This window comes from Grosmannia clavigera, assembly GCF_000143105.1.
Source record: "Grosmannia clavigera kw1407 unplaced genomic scaffold GCSC_144, whole genome shotgun sequence".
NCBI lineage: Eukaryota > Fungi > Ascomycota > Sordariomycetes > Ophiostomatales > Ophiostomataceae > Leptographium > Leptographium clavigerum.
In genome coordinates, this window is record NW_014040797.1 from 61,256 (window position 1) to 81,125 (window position 19,870).

The 19,870-nt window shown below is 57.6% G+C and overlaps 6 protein-coding genes across 6 annotated transcripts; 3 read left to right on the forward strand and 3 right to left on the reverse strand.

The window, feature by feature from the left end:
- Positions 1–766: 766 nt before the first annotated feature.
- CMQ_3049 (transmembrane GTPase) lies at positions 767–3,568 on the reverse strand (the record flags this gene model as incomplete). Its single annotated transcript, XM_014317127.1, has 1 exon — positions 767–3,568. One exon carries the CDS (start codon positions 3,566–3,568, stop codon positions 767–769), a length of 2,802 nt encoding a protein of 933 aa, XP_014172602.1.
- Positions 3,569–4,333: 765 nt separating this feature from the next.
- On the forward strand, positions 4,334–5,319 carry CMQ_2688 (snf7 family protein; the record flags this gene model as incomplete). The annotated part of the gene is made up of 5 exons (XM_014316766.1): positions 4,334–4,339; positions 4,420–4,640; positions 4,709–4,769; positions 4,828–5,085; positions 5,164–5,319. The coding sequence occupies 5 exons, from the start codon at positions 4,334–4,336 to the stop codon at positions 5,317–5,319; spliced, it is 702 nt and encodes a 233-aa protein (XP_014172241.1).
- A 1,108-nt stretch (positions 5,320–6,427) lies between these two features.
- On the forward strand, positions 6,428–8,391 carry CMQ_2797 (protein phosphatase; the record flags this gene model as incomplete). The annotated part of the gene is made up of 2 exons (XM_014316875.1): positions 6,428–7,822; positions 7,897–8,391. The coding sequence occupies 2 exons, from the start codon at positions 6,428–6,430 to the stop codon at positions 8,389–8,391; spliced, it is 1,890 nt and encodes a 629-aa protein (XP_014172350.1).
- A 1,307-nt stretch (positions 8,392–9,698) lies between these two features.
- On the forward strand, positions 9,699–13,307 carry CMQ_2835 (GPI-anchored cell surface protein; the record flags this gene model as incomplete). Its single annotated transcript, XM_014316913.1, has 4 exons — positions 9,699–9,772; positions 9,854–10,041; positions 10,127–13,207; positions 13,264–13,307. The coding sequence occupies 4 exons, from the start codon at positions 9,699–9,701 to the stop codon at positions 13,305–13,307; spliced, it is 3,387 nt and encodes a 1,128-aa protein (XP_014172388.1).
- A 495-nt stretch (positions 13,308–13,802) lies between these two features.
- CMQ_3221 (c6 zinc finger domain containing protein) lies at positions 13,803–17,004 on the reverse strand (the record flags this gene model as incomplete). The annotated part of the gene is made up of 3 exons (XM_014317299.1): positions 13,803–14,155; positions 14,238–16,012; positions 16,070–17,004. 3 exons carry the CDS (start codon positions 17,002–17,004, stop codon positions 13,803–13,805), a joined length of 3,063 nt encoding a protein of 1,020 aa, XP_014172774.1.
- Positions 17,005–17,915: 911 nt separating this feature from the next.
- On the reverse strand, positions 17,916–19,456 carry CMQ_3116 (transcription initiation factor subunit; the record flags this gene model as incomplete). The annotated part of the gene is made up of 7 exons (XM_014317194.1): positions 17,916–17,948; positions 18,017–18,084; positions 18,158–18,547; positions 18,617–18,765; positions 18,852–18,886; positions 18,956–19,008; positions 19,351–19,456. The coding sequence occupies 7 exons, from the start codon at positions 19,454–19,456 to the stop codon at positions 17,916–17,918; spliced, it is 834 nt and encodes a 277-aa protein (XP_014172669.1).
- Between the last annotated feature and the right edge of the window lie 414 nt (positions 19,457–19,870).

Here is a 19,870-nt window from a genome sequence, read left to right on the forward strand (position 1 = left end):
ATGGAGGCGGATAGTAGCGAGATTGTAAAGTGGCTGTGGAGGGGAAATCTCATAAAGCTGTCTTTGCACGTTTCGCTTTTAAAGTAGAATGCCGAGCTACTTGGTTCCTTCGGCATGTCCCTGACTTTTCAGAGCCCACGGCTGGTGGCTGGCTGGTGGCTGGCATTTCTACAAAAGACATCATACAATTTCAGGAGACGGTGGATGACACGGTTGATAGCACGGATGACAAAACACGACTTGTGGCAACAGGATGGTTTTTCTTTATTTTGGCTCTCTTCTCATGCTTTTGGATTTCGGCGCACTTGTATGTATATATTGTGTATATAGGGAACCAGGGCAGTAGGCAATACAGCCTTCAATGGATATCCGGTTCCCAAGAGCACGTCAATGGCCAACGGCAACGTTGACCTGGCAGATGAGAGCGGTGAGTGCTCACATACACTTGCCCCAAACACCCACCCTTCACTAAGCATTCAGAGTTAAGTGACATGAAAAATTGGCACAAGACGCGTTGCGTATCGGTGGTAAAGCTGCTGTTATATGTGCTGTGCACGTGTTCAGACGATGTCCGGAAACAGGGGATGAAGCAGGAGAAACGCATGCGCAAGAGGGAGAGGGGAGAAACATATTAACGCGAAGTTCCTTCAACCTGCTCTTTGACCGAAACTCTGAGTCGGCAAACTAGTGAGGACCGGCTCTCTGAAGCTGATTTGCGCTGACAATCCGACGTTCGATTCTCAACCTTTGAAGGAATCCCCAGCACCTAGTGGGCGCCGGGAGGGGGAGCCTCGAGGTCCAATGCTCCCACTGTTGCACGGTGCCTCGAGCTATCCGTGACGAGGTTGCTGAAGTACTTTAGGGCGACCTGGCTCTCGCCACGGGTCTTGAGCGTCTCGTCCTTGCGATTGCCGAGCTGCTCCACAGAACGGTTCAGCCCATCGCGGATTGCATCGGCCGGCACGCGCAGAACCTTGCGAACGGTGCCCGCAATGCGGTTCGAGTTGTTGTGGACATAGTCGATAGCGGCCAGCCGCGACGCTATCTTGAGAGAGAGGCGATGAGGTAAGGACTGTGGAATCTGCACCAAAATGTAGCCGGCAGCCGCCACAACAGCAAGAACAAAGGCTGGCACTAGCAAGCGACGCGTATGGCTGCTTCCCACGAGCTTCACGGCCGAGAAGGCATGGTCCATCCATCCATGGGCACCAATCATGCGGCTTCCCAAGGCCGTGGCGACAGTCAGGGCCATTCCGGTGCCAGCCATTTTTTCTTGGCGCTGGAGCAAGGTGGACAGGTCAACGAAGTCCAAGAACTCGGTCGGGATGTCAATCTGTCGTGCGAGCTCGTCTCTCCGTCGCCGGAACATGAACTCGGGTCGGAAGTTCAGGTCCACGTAATCGTTGCCGAGGTGCATGATGCCGAGCTGCTTGAGAGAGTTTACACCACCCGCGGTCTTGAAACGTGCACTCTCCTCGCACTCGGCCACCGAGGCTGAGATTTGAGACAGCATCTCCTGCTTCACCTGCTCAGCATATTGGAAAGCAGACAAGATGCCTGGATACGGCACGCCGAGATTTTCGTCCCCGGCATGGCCAATCGCAAAGCCAATGGCTGCGCGGCTCTGGTCGTAGACATCCGTGCAGGTCTGCTCGATGACGTATTCGGTCTCAGATGCTATCTCGGCCTTGGCCTTCTTGTTGGTTTCAAGCAACGGCTCGATCTCACGCAGCTCTTCCTCCACACGGGCAAGCTCGGACTGGGCTACCTCGGCGTTCACATTTGCCAGAGCATTGACGTCGTTCAGAATATTGAGAAGATAGTTCTTTGCCGGCGCAAGCTTCGATCGCGCCCTCTTTTCGAGGACAAAGCGTCGGAGCGACTGTTCCATTTCCTCAAAGTCGCGCAGCTTTTCCTTACCCTTGCCCTTGCCCGTCGGGTCGCCATCGGGGTCCCCTCCGCCGCCGCCCGACGAGCTTCCGGTGCCGCTGCCTCCTGCGCCGCCCGGGGGCCCAGGCGGTATAGGAATGGCATTGCTCGAAACAAAGTGCACGAGCTCAGAAGCCTCCTTGTGTGTCTGGGGACTAAGGTTGGACACCTGGTCCAGGATCATCTTTTGGCATCGCCCACGGTCCCGAATGACGTCAAAGCCGTTCACGACGAAGAAAAAGTAGGCCTTCTCGGCCGCAGCCGCCCGGATGAATTCGGTCGCGGTCAGGGTGAAGTGGTTTGTCGCCGAGACGACAAACACCACCACGTCGATCTCCTCCTGACGCGCGAATACGGCCGTAGTCTTTGTCGTATCCGAGTTCAGGCCAGGGGCGTCGATGAGGGCGATGTCGACAATTCCGTTGTTGAGAAGCGACTCGTCAATGGTGCGGACGTCCTTCACATACACCTTACACTGCATGTAGGTAGAGTTGTCGGTGACAATCTTTTCCAGCTCCAGCAAAGAGAAGACATCGTACGTGGACTCGTCGTTGCGGTTGTAAACAGCATTCATATGGACAGCGTGGACCTCTTCGACGCCGCTATTCGCACCGGCATCCAAGACCTCGCAGAAGATGCTTGTGCAGGGCTGCTGGTCCTCGGGCAGAATTTTTCGCCGCAAGAGGGCGTTGCAGAACGTGGACTTGCCGGCGTTCAGGTCGCCCGTGACCAGCACCTTGCTGGAAGTGTCCTCAATGCGCTCCCGGAGAGCCAGTAGGTGCTTGATGCTGGATCGGATTTTCTCGTCCAGCAGCGAAGCGACAGAGCCCTTCTCCAGGGAGTGGACCAGCCCCGCCTGGTGCAGCCCGCCAAGCTTCAGGTCGAGCTTGAGAACAGAGAACTCCTGTGCGATCTGTGGAGTCACCAGCCTGGGCTCGGTGGTGGAGACGCGGCTTTCAGCGGCCTTGCTCGACTCCGCATCGACGGGGTCGTCCAACACCGTTGCAGACCGACGCAGCATTGGTGCCCGGTTTGGCCGGCCACCGGACGACGAGTCAATGAAGTCGGCAACAGTCGTAAGGGCGCGCTGAAACCCGGGACGAACCGGAGGTTGTCCGGACAGAGCAGTATCGGGAAAGGCTGCGACACCCAGTTTCTGGACACTCGGATAGTGCGCCGGCCAGGACGTATTCATTGTCTGCAGGCCCTTCAACAGCTCCACGGCCTGGGTGATAGACTTGCCGAGAGCAACGCGATGCTGGTTGTACCAGAGCTGGTGGATGGCGCCAGCCTGCAGCCTGCGCTCAGCTTCGGGGGCAACATGGGACGCCGACGGGCCGGTAGGATGTAGCTGGCGGTCCTCGTGCGAAGCCGAGCCCCAGGCCAGAGACGGCGGCATCGCCGGCGGGAAACCGTCGCTGCCGGTGGAGCTACCACCGTAGCCGGAGTCTGTGTCGAGGAGAGACTGCAGGTGGGCAGCATGTTTGGATGTCGAGCCTGTTCCGACAGTCATGTAGGCGGGCTGCGAGGGTTGCGGATGCCCGACGTCGTCGTCGTCGGTGACATTGGCGCTAGGCTCACCGACTATCACTGATCGCTTATTGGGGGACTTGCCCTTGTCTGTGGACGGTCTGCTCATGTTCGAAGACAGCAGCCGTCGGGCGGCGCAGTGGATCGAGTTTGGATACGGATTGGGAGACAGAAAAATAGAAAAAAAGTGGCTGCGAGCGAGTTGGGTGTCGACTGATCGGGTTCGATTTGCAATATTTTCTGAAACTTGATATTTTCCGTACGTTTAAGGCGAGAAACGGCGGCGAATTCCCGATCGTGCCATGGCCGACGAAGAGTGCTGATTGGCTACGGCGGGGGGGGGGGGTTGAGCACGAGTGCTACGAGTAGTAAATCTCGAGATACATCACACCGTATTAGGAAATAGCGGAAAATAAAAGAACTTTGCCCCCGGAATCCGGTGTGCATGAGTATTGTGGACAGTTACTATCTATTGCCATCTCGCAGGCGCGACTGGGACCGCCGGTCGCTTACTAATAAAATATGCAAGAGAGGTTACGGAGTACGGAGTACTACGTATTACTACGTACTGCGGAGAGCTCGTACTCGCTACCGAAGTGGGCTACTGGCCTGGGTCGTAATAACGGCAGCGTTCTATTGGCGCACTCTTATCGCCCTTACAACTGCTGCCTCAGTTAAGATATCTCAATTTGCCTCGCGATCGTCTGTGCTAGCTATCCACCCATCCCACCCACCAGACAACGCCGTCAGACGCAACGAAAGGCCGCGGCAGCGACGACGACCGCACCATCGAGCTCCGAGAAAAATACCTGCTGGCCACAGAATCCTTGCTGACGAGCTGTGCTGCCCCCTGCCAACGCAGGAAGCGGACACCATGAACGTGAGAGCGACCCATTGAGCTCATGGAATGGCCGAGGGGCTCGGCCGAGTACCGGCCTCTTCCTTTTTCCTTGCTGACAGGCGCAGGTGCTCGAGTGGGCTTTTGGGAAGCGCGTGACGCCAGCCGAGCGTCTGCGCAAGAATCAGCGCATGCTCGACAAGGCCATTCGCGAGCTGGACCAGCAGCGCGTCAAGCTGGAGAAGCAGGAGAAGACGCTCGTCGCACAGATCAAGCAAAGTGCCCAAAACGGACAGATGGGCGCCTGCAAGATTCAAGCCAAAGACCTGGTCCGAACAAGACGGTATGGGAATACGTATTGGCCGCAAGTATTCAAGCACGCCCGCGACTGACTCCAGTGACACTGTGTAGATACGTTGAGAAGTTTTATGGCATGCGGAGCCAGCTGCAAAAGATATCACTTCGGCTTCAGGTATACCGATCACAGCTGTCCAAAGAGCTGTGGGCTTTGACTGACCAAAGCTCTGCAGACATACCGGACAAACGAACAGATGATGCAAGCGATGAAAGGTGCCACGATGGCTCTCGGGAGCATGAACCGCACCATGAACCTACCCTCGCTCCAGCGGATCGCGATGGAGTTTGAGCGCGAGAACGACATCATGGACCAGCGACAAGAGATGATGGACGATGCGATAGACGATGCCATGGACGTCGGGGTGGAGGAGGAAGGTGACGAGGTGGTCGAACAGGTTCTGGAAGAGATTGGGATTGACCTAAACCAGGCTGTATGCGAGCCGCATCCTCTGACCGTTGTGACGATGGCGTATTCGTGTACGACCTGGCTAACATTAACCGCGTTTTAGTTCGGAGAAACACCACAGGGCTTACAGTCGAATGCCGTGCCGGAGGGACGAATCGCGCAAGCCGTGGGTGGCGGCGACACTGGCGGCGGCAGCGGCGGCGGCGGCGATGCAGGCGACGACGATCTCCAAGCGCGCCTGGACAGTTTGCGGCGGTAGCCCTCCAGGTGCTGGGCCTGGAAGCATATTGCCGACACCATCTATCTTGTGTTCGGTTCCCGCCCTGGTTTTGTCTAGCCTCACTCTTTCCAATCTTGTGTTTTTTTCTGGTCATGTAACAAGTTTATGTGCCAGCCATACCAACCAGTTCTTTTGGCTCCCGCAGGTCAATACTTGTCCTCGCTGTCTGGTTTTTCACTTCCCACCCCCCTCGCCTTGCTGCCCATCCACTACGTCCTTGGCCTCTATCCTTGTACATGTGCATGTGCTCTGTACACATACGTCGTAGTATGATTTGCACACGGCCGTACAGTACAAGGGCTGCTACGTTTGCTGCGCCCCAATCTCTCTCCGAGACCTCCGGCTACTTGGCGGTTGTGTTAGCATTTTATCGCCAACATTTTCGCTTTACTGCACGGGACGGCTAGTGACTGAATGCCTGCTGCAAGACCGCCTTCGAGACGGGCGTTGTACTCTGTACAATAAACAAGAATCCTCTTATGGCCTGTCAATTATGGCAAACGTACTTTGCCACACCTCACCCCTTTCTACCTGCTCTTCCTGTTTGGCGAGCAGCAAGATTCCCATTTCTTATTACATCATCTGTTTGGCGTGTTGTGCCGCAAAACGAAAGCCTAGCCGTATTAATAAACCCCTCCTTCAAGTAAGCTCCTTCTCCCCGCTGCCTCCCCCCCACAATTGAATAGCCGCTCCCTGCGACGTACCACACAGCCTGTCTGACCCGACATGCGAGTTATTCGTAGAGACCAACATTACGGCCTAATAATACAGCGCCAATTCGCGTGGGGCTCGGCGTTTCCAGATGCCCGTCTTTGGTAACTAGCACTTCTGGCGTGGGTCCCCTGTATCCTAAAATGTTTCCTCTTCCCTAATATCGGTCACCTCCACATTGTCTTCTGCCTTTACCCCATCCCTCTACCGCACTCTCCCCTACTCCAAAGTTGCCCTCACACGGCAGCGCGTACATCTCAGTCCCAAAAGAAGCTGAATAGGCCCTCACACCTCCCCCCGCCATCCCCCCCCACCAACCAATCTGGCAGGCAACAAGAGACGAAGCCTTTCCTCCCAAGGAGGCCTGCTGAACAGAATGTTCGGCGGGGGCACTCCTTCGCCGTCGGCCTCTAAATCTGAGGGCGCAGTCGGGGACGTAAGCATTGATGCTGCCGGTGGTGCCGGAGCCACCAGTGCTGTCAATACAGTCGACGAGAGTGGCAATGGTGGCGCAACCGGCAGTTCTGTAGCCAGTGGCAGTGGGCTCGTCACTGACAAGCCGCCTTCTCCTGAGCCCGAATCGGATAAACCGTCTACAGCCTCCACCTCTGCGATTGCCGATCACTCCTCTGGCAGCGAGAAGCGGAGCGGAAACGGCAGTTCGTCCGTTGCAAGCGGCTCCTCCGAACAGAAGAAGCGTCGCAGCAGTGGTGTCAGCAGCCGGGCCAGCAGCCTTCTGGCTTCTGCAAAGAACACCTTCAGCTTCTCCCAGTCAGGCCGGGCAAGCAGTGAGGCGTCGTCAAGCCAGACACCGCTCCAGAAGCTTGGCAGACAAGATGCCGCCCTTGCGGTACCCCAGGGCCAGCACAACAATTCAGCTGGAGAGTCGATCCCGGGACCGAGTTCAACTTTCCGGGTCGGCGTCTGGGAAGACAGAAACAAAAAGTGTCGTCGGACCATGGAAGACACACACGCCTTTCTCTACAACTTTCTCCGGACTCCTGGCACTGTTTCTGGCAGTGCCGATGTGGGAGGAGCGCGCTCAATAAAATCGGCGGACACTGAGAGTGAGGTACCTTCCGGCGCAGGCGCCGGCAATTCAGACGAAGACATGTTGGAAACCGACAACGGCTACTTTGCTATTTTTGATGGGCACGCGGGCACGTTTGCGGCAGACTGGTGCGGGAAGAAGCTGCACCTCATTCTCGAGGACACCATCCGGAAGAATCCCAACGCACCCATACCAGAACTCCTAGACCAGACTTTTACCTCTGTTGATGTCCAGCTGGAAAAGCTGCCAATCAAGAACAGTGGCTGCACCGCCGCTATCGCTGTATTGCGTTGGGAAGACCGGGTGCCCAGCAGCCAGTCGGTCACCGGGTCCCAGAACGTCGCCAGCAATACCGCCGCGGCGGCCGAGATCGTGAGCCCACCTGCAGACGCAGAGACGACGCACACCAAGCCGAAAGCCAGTGCAACCCGGCAGCGGGTCCTGTACACGGCCAACGTCGGGGACGCCCGAATCATTCTGTGCCGAGGCGGAAAGGCCTTGCGATTATCCTATGACCATAAGGGCAGCGATGAAAACGAAGGGAGGCGGATTGCTAATGCTGGGGGCTTGATCTTGAATAACCGAGTCAACGGCGTCCTTGCGGTCACGCGAGCCCTGGGCGACACGTATATCAAAGACCTGGTGACAGGCCATCCGTATACAACAGAAACGGTGATACAACCAGAAACGGATGAGTTTATCATTATCGCCTGTGATGGGGTACGGACCTCCCCTTCTCCATGCTCCCCGCCTCCCCCTTTTACTCTGATTTACTGACGGACGTGCGACTGCAGCTTTGGGACGTCTGTACCGACCAGGACGCAGTGAACCTGGTCCGCAATGTCCAGGACCCCGCGGCTGCTGCGAAAATGTTGGTCGACCATGCGCTTGCCCACTTCAGCACAGACAATCTTTCGTGCATGATTGTCCGGCTCGACCGAGATGCACTCGTGGACAGCCAGAAGAGCAAAGGCGGCGTCGCCTCGACAGTCCTCGACGGCAGTAAGTGGGACACCACGCCCAGCGAAGCTGACACGATCGTCAACAGTGTCAAACAGAAGATTGCAGACGGGGAAGCGCAAGCCATTGGGGTGTCGGCGACCAACAGCGGACGGGGCCATGGCCCGCCTTCTGCTGATGAGGCGTTCAAGCGTACAGCAATCAAAGGATCGGTAGAGGAAGAGCCGAGTCTGGCAAGCGATGATGCGGCGGGGCTGAGAGCGGACAGATCGGTGGCTGTGGCCGTGGCCGAGGCCGAGGCAGCTGGGAGTTTAGAGGTCAAGCCATGATATTGCAATTGTTGGCAGACGCATAACCCAGGGGATGAAAGAGAGGAGCACCATCGCTGGCAGAACTGATGTACGGAGTAGCGTTATCCTGCATACATTGTATTCACATCGTTGTTCCTGACGCTGTCTGGCAGTTCCGGCACCGCCTATTTCGGGGGCAATTCCGGGTTTGCATTACATGGTAATGCGTCTCCCCCGTAGAGTTTAAGCAGAGATGACTGCCCGTATGTACGGAGTACTCCGTACGGTATGGACATTCGCTGCACGAGTTCCCCTATCCCCCGTATCGCAGTGTGGATTAATATGGGGTTAAAGCGGGTGCATAGAGATTGGGCGACCTGTTGAGGAGACTTGCTGACCTATAGCGTTGTATTTTCGCTTGCCTCTGATGAGCACCACGCAGGCACGCTGATCGTTCGCTGCCCCCCCGACACTCGCTATTTGGGCCAGCGCAACGAACTCCACGTTCCCTTGGAAGAGGGACGGAGCGGCCGCTACCACCTGAAATTGTGTGCCTGGATGGATTAGCGGGCCCAAAACGGAAAACCATAATGGGCTCGGTCACGCTAGTCTGCGAATAGTCGGAAAGGGGCAGAGCGGCGTCTCTGACTACCAACTATGAAATGGGAACCCCTGGAAGAAGAGAAGAAAAAGAAAAAAAGAAGCAAATCCGCGACTCCTATTTCCGCTTCTCCCTAAACGGCTGTCATCAAGCCTCTCGGTTGTTTCTTTTGTTTCTTCTGTTCCTTGCTTCTAATATTCTTCCTCGCTTCTTCTTTTCCGCTTCCCTCTTTGCAAATCCCGGCGATCCTACCGGGAAATGCTCTTGTGGTGTCTGCGTGTTGCCCTTCGAGGTGCGCCCAGGTCTTGCTAGAGGAAAAGCCTTGCTGTTTTCGGCCTGCTCTCCTTTTCCTGGCCTTATTTCACATCACGACCCCCCCCTCATCTCTCGCCGCATCTCTGGATTTCTCGTCATTCGCACCGGGTCATGTCAATAGCCCCTCACCCTTCGCCAATTTGGCATCGGTGGATGTAATATCCCGTGGCCAATTCAAAACAGGACCTACAAGTTACGAAACTGACGGCCACTATCGCTTGCCGCCGTTTTGGAACAACACCGATTCAACCTCACAGCCCGCCGACGTCGCAGAAACTCCCTGTCGGTCGTTTGACACCGAGCCTTTCCACGCAAAGCGTTGTATGCATTCTCGTCGCGGCGCAACGACCGGTCGCTGTGTTCGTCGCTCGCCCTCTGTCCTTTTGCCCTTCGAACCCGACGGTCCGAATTCGGGCTGTAGCCGCCGGAGATGTCGTTAAATGGATTGGACGCCCCGGCTGTTAAGGAAGCTCATGAGGCTGCGGCCTCGGAGCCCGGAGGATGGTACGTTCTGCCCGGCTCTTTAGAAACATGACAGCACGCAAGAGGCACGTGTCTAACTCCACTCTTTTTGCTATCTACCAGGTTTCTCTTAAAATATGCAAGTCGTGACGAGGTCGACATCCTCGGCCAAGGAACCGGAGGCATCGTGGAGATCAGAGATGCCATCTCCCAGTACGAAGAGCCATCTCCGCTCTATGGATTCCTCAAATACAGGAGGAGAAACGTGCTTATCAAATACCTACCTGAGAGCTGCTCCAGGCTGATCCAAGGTTTGTCTCATTGTCTCACTGCCATATGGGAGGAGGTCCTCGGTTGTTGGTGCTGACCGGTGCCGGTTTTGTTGACCACCTATAGCACGGTCCGTGGTTCACTTCAATGCGGTGTCCGAGAAGCTCGTACCATACAACACCACATTTGATATCTCGACTGCGAAGGAACTCAAGGATACGAAACTCTCTGCTGCCTGCTCTTTACATACGGCCTCAAGCTCTACCTCGTCTTCGACAAGCTCGCTGAGGAGGCGGCGCCTGATCGAGATTGCCGAGGAAGAAGAAGAGGAGCAGCAAGCTGCAAAGAGACAGTCTATCTTGAAAGAGGAAGACCATCCGACCCCACCTTCGCCCGTCGTGCTGAACTCGGAGCTTGCCTCCTCGCCCGAAGCCTCCAAATTTTCTAGTACGACAGAACCACCACCCTTTCTCGGCGTCGATCAGCCCCCCTCTCCCAGCAGATCTGACGATGCTGGGCACCTTTCGGCACAGCTGTCTCAGCTGTCCAATGCCGAACTGCTCAGTTACGCGTATCCGTACGGCAAACCGAAAGTAAAGATTGGCCCACGGCCCTCGGTGGACACGAGCGGGCGGCCACGGACGTCTGGTAGTGCCGGAAATTGCAGGCCTATATCGTCTATTCCGGCAGGCTTTAAGCTCCTATCCAAGGGATCTAAGAAAGGCAGAGACAACGCAGTGGCGGAATCGTCCAATCCGCTGAGGGAAGAGACGCCAAGTGACTTGTCCGCAACAGCAGATGACGGCGATATGCTCGGTGCTGCTGCTTATTCAACGGGTCCAACAAACACTAGCGACCTGAAGCGGCCACATACTAGCAGCGGCCGGCCCACAACGAGCTCCGGGCTCTCCACAAAGTCTACCGCTACAACTGTAACCGTGTCTGAAACGAAGCGGAACCCCATAACCCCTGAAATGGCCCGCTTGAAGAAGGCCTTGAAGCTGCGAGAGATGAAAATGCATGGTCACCCGCCGCTGCCCAGTCCATCTATCGATGCTCCGGCTATGCACCTCGACTCTGGCAGCTCCCAACCGGTCGACGAGTCCGCTGACACCACCTCTGCTATGAGTGGCGAGCAGAGCCTGGTTGATCGCTTCCCTTTGCCCGACACCAACTCGGCGGATTCTGCCATTGACGTTGGTCTGTTTGCGGTAGACCATGCGTCGGTCGATACGCAGACAACGGATTCACACCCAGCTTCGCCCCTGGAAATGCCGTCAGAGGTCGGTGACTCGACAAAGGCGTCGTCGCTGTCCGAGTCCACTGACGAGACAGTTTGTACCAAGTCGACCGACCAGAAGCCAGACGCGTCTGTCGTCTCCGACGAGATTCCACTCATTGCAGAGCCGAACATGAACGAGAGCACATCAACAGGCGACCTCGATAACAGTGGCGTCCCTTCGACTGACGCGAAACAGGCCAAACGAAAAGTAATGGTGGACCCTATTCGCACAGACTTGGGACATGACTTGGGCAAAACAGCCACCCAAAAAGAAGCCGACCTGTTGGACGACGAAGATTTCATGGAAGAACTACAGTCGGCAACGGTGGAGGAGGCGATGCCAGTCACAGTGTCCAAGTCTCCGGCGACGCCGGTTTTCCCCAACATGGGCCCTCTCAAACCAATGTCCAGGCCCGGAACAAGTGACACTGTGAACCACCTTGGCCGGGCGGCCTCCAATCCGGTTCGAGCGTCTTACCTGGCGCCGGGCGACGGCACGACTGGCTCTGCGAGGTCGGCATCGTTTGGGGCAGCGTTCATGGACAAGATTGCGCAGCAGACGGCGGCCAACAACATGCCGAAAAAGGCGACCAACGTCGGCTCAAGCATTTCGCAACGCATAAAGGCCCTGGAGAAGCTGACGGAAAATGGTCGTGCCGTTACGCCGGAAAGCTCGACGCGTCTCGAACGGCCTTCGTCGACCTTTTTTGCGGTGCGCAAGCCCAGCGTGCGCGAGTCTTCTAGGTCCCCGTCCGTTGCCGAGCACGCGTCTTCTCAGAAGGCGGACAAGGCGCTGTCGCCGCCCAGCTCGCAGGAGTCGTCGCCGGAAGTGCCCAGGCTGGCGGCTAGAGAGCGGTCGGGATCAGTGGCCAGCCGGCTGTCCGTGTTTGAAGGAGGCAACGTGCCGAGGGGCAGACCGGAGTCCATCCAGGTCAGAGCCCGGATACTGCGGGATCCTGGGCAGTCATCGGCAATGTCGCCCGAGGCTCGCGGCGACGGTTCGGACTTTAGTCTTTTGGATCTCAAGCAGTCACCACTCGTGGTGGACCACCAGAAGGCGGATGGCTTCCGTCCATCGCACGACAAGAGGAAGAGCATCCAGGAGCGTCGGCGATCGAAAGAACGTCGGCGGTCCCAGTCGCAAGACCGGTCGGTGGCCAGTGACACGGACGAGGCCGAGGGCAGTCGTCGTCGTAGGAGATCGTCGCTGTCGATGATGAAGGACTTTATCAAGGAGCGCCGCGGATCTGTTCGGGGTGGGCGGTCTCCGTCGACCGACAATGCCCATGGGCCGGCGGCTTCAGCGTCGCCATCGCGACCTCCGTCGGTGCACACGACTGCGAGCCTGTCCCGACGACTGAGCATTTCTAGCCGCCGCTCCTCGATCAGCAAGGACCGGGATGCCAATACGCCCCTGACGGCCCCCCTCTCGCCTTCGCTCATGTCAGAAACGGGAGACTCTGGGGACGAAGGCAGGCCGTCGAAGAGCCGGGCGGGCCGGTTTATGAAGAGGCTGTCCAGCTCGTTCAGTTCGGGCCGGAAGGCGACAACCCCGACACTCTCGCCGACTGTTGCCGAAGAGGAGGAGGTTCTCAACGCGATACCGGCGGCCGATGAGAGCGCGGCGACCCAGCAGCCCAGCATTGTGTCGTTGATGGGAGACGTGAATGTGCAGTTCCCCGACAATCTTTTGTGGAAGCGGCGGACGATGTCGCTGGACTCGCAGGGGTTCCTGATCCTCTGTACGGTCAACGGAGTGCCGACGGGCGCCGTCAAGCGATACCACCTGAGCGAATTCCGGCTTCCGTACATACCGGAAATGGAGGTGCAGGAGCTCCCGAACAGCGTTTGTCTGGACTTTGTCGACGGGTCCGGCCTTCAGATCGCATGTGAAGATCGGACTGGTCAGACCAGTGTCCTCCAAAGTGAGTTAACAAGCCTGTTTTCTGGTTGACCGCATAGCCTGACTCTTGTCTTCTAGTCCTCCAAGCAGCCCACCAGAGCCACACGCAGTTTGGCCAGTAGGCGGGCTTTGGCCTCGACGTCGGCCGGCCTGCGACAAACACTTACTAACTCTTTTGTTTCATTTGTAATTATTCCACAGTCCAGTTATACTTTCATCCGTGACCCAGCACCCTCTGGTCTCTCGCGTCTCACCATCTACCTCTTTCTTCCTCGGACTCTTTGATTTTACAGGAGCGACGACGAGGCCGTTTTGACTGCCGTTTGGATTGCAGTCGTCCAGAGATTGCGCGTTCCCTACTTTTGCCAGACACCCCCTTTTTCTTTTGTTGTGATCCTAGCCAGAGGCTTGTACAGACACGGCTCTTGAACGGTGTTCAGGATTTCTATTTCTTATATTATAGTCTTTGGTGTATACATAGTTAGTGTAAAGAACGTCAGAACGTCAGCCAGTTGCACAGATCCGCGCGGCTTTCATCTGATAACACAGCCTAATAAAGCGTGCGCCCTTATCTAGAGCGACGTGCGGAAGCAAAGCATGGGAACGGCCTACGAGCCCTAGAAGCCATTCCCGCTCATGGTAGAAGTCAGATCAGCGGGCACATCCATGGTCATGAAGTCGAGCAGGTCTATGCCGGCAATGCTGACGCCTTCGGCCGTCATGGCCACGTTGGACTCGCCCATGTTCTGGAAGAAGGCCGGGCCGGCGGGCAGATACCACATCTCGTTGTTGTTCCAGTCGGCGCCATCGACAAACAGGTGCTCGCCCAGGGAGTTGTCGACAGCGGCCGATGCAGCAGGTGTCGTAGGGCCCAGCGTGGACGCCATGCCCGAGGGGTATGGGAAGCTGCCGCCGGCCGGATCAAAGGGCGTGGCAGAGATGTTGGCGGGCGTGTTGCATCGGTCCATAGCTAGCTGGCTTAGCGGAGGGACAAGGGGACAGCAAGAAAAAGAAAAAGAAAAACAAGAGCGAAAGACAAGATAAGAACATACCGGAAAGACCTGTCTTCGGCCAGGCTAAATCACTGTTTGCCATGGCAGATGAGAGCGCCGATGGTCCATGACCTCCATGATGGCCGGTCACGGCCGGACTGCCGGCATCGTAGTGTGGATTCGGGCTCCGGCCATCGGCAGACATGGTGGCGGGTGCATGGATGAAGCGGTTGCGCAGACGACTCGTCAGCGACTCCAGCAGGTCGGCAAAGCGGGTGCCCAGGTGGACGTCATCGACGACGCAGTTGCGCAGAGCATCGACGGTGCGGTCCATCAGGGCAATCGACAGCTCCACATCGGCCTTGGGAGCACCTAGGGCAAAGGTCTTGAGCAGGAACATGGCGCCACTGATGATGCGGAAGTATGTGCGCACAGGCGCGTGCTTGAGGTAGCCGCCCGGAAGCAGGCCGTCAACCACGGTGGTGAGCAGATTGCGGCAGCCTTCAACGACCTCCTTGACATACTCCTGGTCGGCAGCACCAAAGCCGCCCAGCTGACCGAGCGGTAGCTTGCCGTAGTAGTTCTGGGTCTGCGGCGAGAGCTGTGGCGCGGCACTGCTGCTGCCGAAAGCACTGCCGACAGCGGCCGAGGAAGCACTACCTCCCCCGGCTGACTTGGTGGTGCACCGCTCGACGACGGCCTGCAGTGACAACGAGTTGACGTAAATGCGCACGTACTCGTATTCGATCGTCAGGATGTGGCGGATGAACGTCGGCAGGCGGAAGCGCTCAAACTCGGTCCACCAGTCGCGCAGCAGCGGACGGAAGTCCTTGAGCAGCTCAATATAGCTGCCGGTCTGGATGATCTCGGTGGTGTGTTTGCGCGAGCGGAACAGCTTCTCGTTGCCGGCGTGCATGGCATTGCTGATGCCGACCCAGCAGTGGATGATCTGGTCGTCGAGCTCGAGATCGGGAATGTAATTGAACGCGGTCGACACGGACGAGAGGCTGGTGCCGGGTGTTTGGCCGTCGAGTGCGGACGTCGGTCGTCGTCGAGACGAGGCCGGATCCTTCTTGCGCAGGCTCTCGGGCACCATGCTCGTCCAGCCAAGACGACCGGCCAGCTGGGTGAGATAGATGAGGATCAGCCGCTTGATGCGGTTTGCCCGCAGTCGATACGTCTCTTCCTCGTATTCCGGCCGCATGATGGCGCCAGCAGCCAGCATCTCGCCCAGATCGTCGAACACGCCCAGCTCATAGGCCAGACCCATGGCCGTGCTGAGCAGCATCCACGACATCCGGTCGCTGCGCCACGCCGGCTCCAGCCAGCTGTCGATTCGCTTGCCGCCAACACCAACCGGTCGCGGGTCTGCTGTCTCGGCCGCCTGGAACTCCGTCGTCCGCTGTGATGGCAGCAGCAGCTCGTCCGTCACTTCGGCCGGTGGAAAGTGCAGTGCGCGTGGGTGCCACTCCGTCAGCATCATCAGCGACTCGATCGTTCCCAGCGTACGCAGGCTGCCCTTTCGCAGTCCGCGCCACGGTGCCGTGCTCGACGTCTGCGCCTCGTCTGCACCCGACCCACAGAACCCGCCGCCAAAGGCCTCCTGGCCCCAGACCACTCGCTCGATCATGCCGCGCAGGTATGTCCAGAGCTGCTCGTGGATCGCGTGCGACCGGCACGTCGCCCCCGGCCCCGACAGCACCTTGTAGCGCGATGCCACCGTCAGAAGTGTGACCGCCAGGATCGGTTCCTCGTTCAGAAGCGTCCCGTGCGACGCCGGGTTGTTGAATGTCGGCGGCGAGATCGGCGTCAGCGGCGAGAGGTACTTGTAGTAGCTGTGCGTGCATTAGCAGAATCCCCCAGACCAGCCAAACTCTCCACCAGACACCTACTAGTCAATGTACTCGATGGCCTCCTGGGCTGTGAACCAGCCGGCTCGCACAAACCGGAATCGCGCCCACAGCTGCACGGCTTCGGCATAACCCGGTTGGCCCGTCGAGCAGTTATGGGACAGCGTGGGATCGAGCAGCTGCTCTGTTCGCGGGCCGCCAGCATCGCCGCTGCGACTCGCCCCATAGCCACCACCTGTGCCCGGGTCGTACAGGTTGTTGTTTGTTGACGTTTCGCCACCTCGGCCTTTGCCAAAGCTGTCCAGCACCGGCCCGGTCGCATGTTTGCCACTTTCTGCCGCCATATACAGCAGATCCAGCGCGTCGTGATGGCCGTAAACCTCTCGCCGCATCACCGAGCGTGCTTCGAGGTTCTCAAGCGGTGTGTTCGACTCGTCGGCTGCTGGGACGCTTCGTCGCTCTGCCGTCATCCCCTTCCTCGATGCTATCGCCCGCGCATCGGGAGTCGGTCGCCGGAGCGGCTGTGAACTCATGCCCGCCGATGTTGGTGTCAACGGGACCTCGTTGTAGAGCACCCGGCTGATCGGCAGTCCTGTCGTCTCGTCCGCGTGCAGCTTCCGCCGCCCGTTGCGAATCACATAGTCGCTGCCGTCCACACGGTTGATGTTGCTGTTGCTGTTGTCGTCGTCATCGTCGTCCGTCTTGCGCTTGCGGCGTGTCGCACTGAAATAGCACTCCTTGCTCTCCCGCCGGCAGCGCACACAAGGCGGATCGTGCGGGTTGTCTACCGATCCAAGGTCACAGCGCACCTTGCGCCGACGGCAAGGGATGCACGCCTGGTACACGCGCTTGTGGCCCTCCTGTGGCGCCTGCTCCTGTCGAGCCTCCTGCACGCCCGTCGCCGACGAAAGCGCCGGAGACGCCTCGCTTTTGCTGTGGCTGTCGTCTGGCTGCCGTGACGTCCTCGGAGTGGACATATTGCCACTACCGTCGCGCTGGCGTCGTCCGTCTGGGGTCTGTCGGGATTAGAAGGCTGGCCTCGGTTTGCGACGGGTTTGCTCAGGAAACGTCAGTTCGATGAAGACGGGCGAGGGGATAATGGTGGGTCTGCTTCAAGCCTCAAAGAGCGGTGGTGCACACGAGATCCGCTTTTTGTGAGATGGCTGCAACGAAACCCCTCGAGATCGGACGCGATGAAAAGAATGGCCGCCCGCGATAAAAAGGGGCAGGCTATGCACAGAGAATGAAGTACGACGTGCGAGTACTCTGTGCTCGAACGCGGACCAACACGACGGCCCTGGCCAGCTGAGTTGTCCTCTTGTCGGTGGGATAATAAGCGCACGCTTGCGACCGCCGATACTGCAGTGCAACGCTGCTGATGAGTCCTGCCGTGCCGGGGTGCTGGGGTGTGCTGAGGCGTCCACCGGCTGACTTGTTGATGGGAATGGCCATCGGTATGGCAATCAATGGGCATGACCGAGAAGATGAGGCTAAAGTTTGGCAGATCTGTCATGTGCAGTCACTCGCATTTAGAATAGGGACACAGCAGGCGCGACCATCGCTCTTTCCTCGCCTAGTGCCGTAAGCTACCTGTTGCATTGTATTGCCCTTTGCTCCTCGGTAAAATAAATCACACGGCCAGCCAAGGTCGCCAGCCCCCAAAATACACGGCAGATGCAACTTCCGCTGTCCTTCTCGGCTGATGAGAATGCCTGATGCACACGTACGGCGGACTCGAACAAGACGCACGTTACAGCGACCAAAACGGGAAGAAAGTAGCTGTCCGATCCCCTCCCCTGTGCCAGGCCCAACCAGAACGGGAAAACGGAAAGATGAAAGGACGGGAAAACAGAACAGAAGATGGAAACACAGCTGCCACCGCGCCAGCTCATCGAAGGCGGTGGCCCTCGGACGTTTGAAGCTGTTCCCGTCAATGTCAGCGTGTTCGTCCACACACAAGAGCGCATCCAGGGATCGGCCTTCACGTACAATGTAGTCCCACATTGCCCGGCCAAGACTGTCGGGTATTGTGTACAGGTCGAACGAAAACTCTCCCGCTGTCGGCGCAAAGAGCAGGCCTGGTCAGCTTCACCCACCGCGCAGACGCCAGAGAGAGGGAAGGAGACGCACCGTCAGGATTGTTTACAAAGTATGTATCTTCGCTCTTGTTGTCGTGGATCAGCTGGATGATGTGTAGCAAGTCATCCTCGCCGAGCCGCGGAATCGCGTCCGCCATCTTCTCGATATCAAACGTCTTCCTCTTCTTGATCCCGTCCTGCGGCTTGCGCACCTTGCGCTCCTCGTCCGTCGGCAGTGGGCCCGTCTCGCGCAGAATCGTCTGCAGTGCCTGCGACGGGTTTTTGAACTGCACCGTGTGGACATTCTCGTACGTCGCGTTGGCAAAGTTGAGATCGTGCAAGATCGATTGTTTGCCGCCCTTTTCCGTCGTGTAGCAGTCGATCGTCATCTCGAACTCTCCCCAGCCCTCGTTGGTGCATTTGAATGGCGGCTCGTGGAAGGCTGTGTCCCGTCAGAATTCCGACACAGGAGTCTGGTCCGCGTCCAAGGAAACACCGCAGCTGTACTTACTCTGCACCGGGTTCTCAAACGACGGGTGAAGGTTATACACCACCTTCTGGAAGCACCTCGCCGGCCTCTCCTTGCCGCTCTCGTCCAGCACGTAAACCTCCACCGTCCATTCCTTCATGGGATATCCCTCGATCTGAGGCGGCTTCGGGCTGTACACACGCGCGCGCGCACAATGTTAGCCACACTACGCCCTGAACATCCCTCCACCTGTTTCATGCATCGGACGGGGACGAACATGTTGTGCTGCTCGGTCACGAGCTTGATGCGGCGCTGCATGGGCGGAAAGACCATATGTCAGCTGTTGGAATCAAAGTAGACGCGTGCGGCTGTTCGACGTACTTCGACAATCATGCTGCCTGCGGGGAGCGGATCTTCTTCGTCGGTAATAAGGGCTAGATTGCAGCATGAACAATCGACAGTTAGCCATGGACGAGGACGACGGAGCAATGAAAGACAGATCGCAATGCACGACTGGACCAAATCGCCCACACCCTCCCTAATGACATCCACCGTCCTGACGCAAGCTGGCCAGCGATGCCCACATGTGTATGCCTCGTTTCCATCTAGCGCGCTCCTCTCTGCTTGCCTCCCTTAACTTGCGCTTCCAATGCTGGCGCTGCTGGCTGCTGCCTTTACAGCTCGGCGCATTTCAGAGCAAAAAGACGGCGGCCCGGACAGACGCAACAGATAAAAAAACGGGAACGCTGCCAAAAAAAAACGCCGGACGCACTCACCGGTACTTTGTCGTTTGCTGCTCTGCTGCTCATGAGGCGGCACTCTGCGGTTGACAATTCGTATCGATTTGCGCTGCACCGCGACTTTTGTCACCTTCCGCCCCATCTTTTCGTCGCGGTCTCTTCTAAGGACCTTCCTAGCAGCAAGTACTCTGTGGCTGAGGGCGATCCTTTGTGGCGCAACAGTGCTGGGATGTGATTTGATGCTGGGCCTGCTCTCCTAAGGGGGATAGAGTCCTGCTCCGCTAATCTCATTAGGAGATGCAAAATAACAAATCCAGTCTGGCGTAGTGGGGCGTTGCCCTAAGAAAGCCCACCCCACCGCTTTGTTTACTTGTACTCTGTACTTGTACTCTGTACTTGTACTCCAGTGTCGTACGAAGTTTCCTTTTCCCTTTGCGCCTTGGCCCAGATACCTCTGCAAACCGGCATTAGCATCGTTGAAAACTGTTGACTTTGTTTATTCTGCAACTATCTAAACCAGGTTGCGCATCATGGCATCGTCCATGTTTTGGTGTCT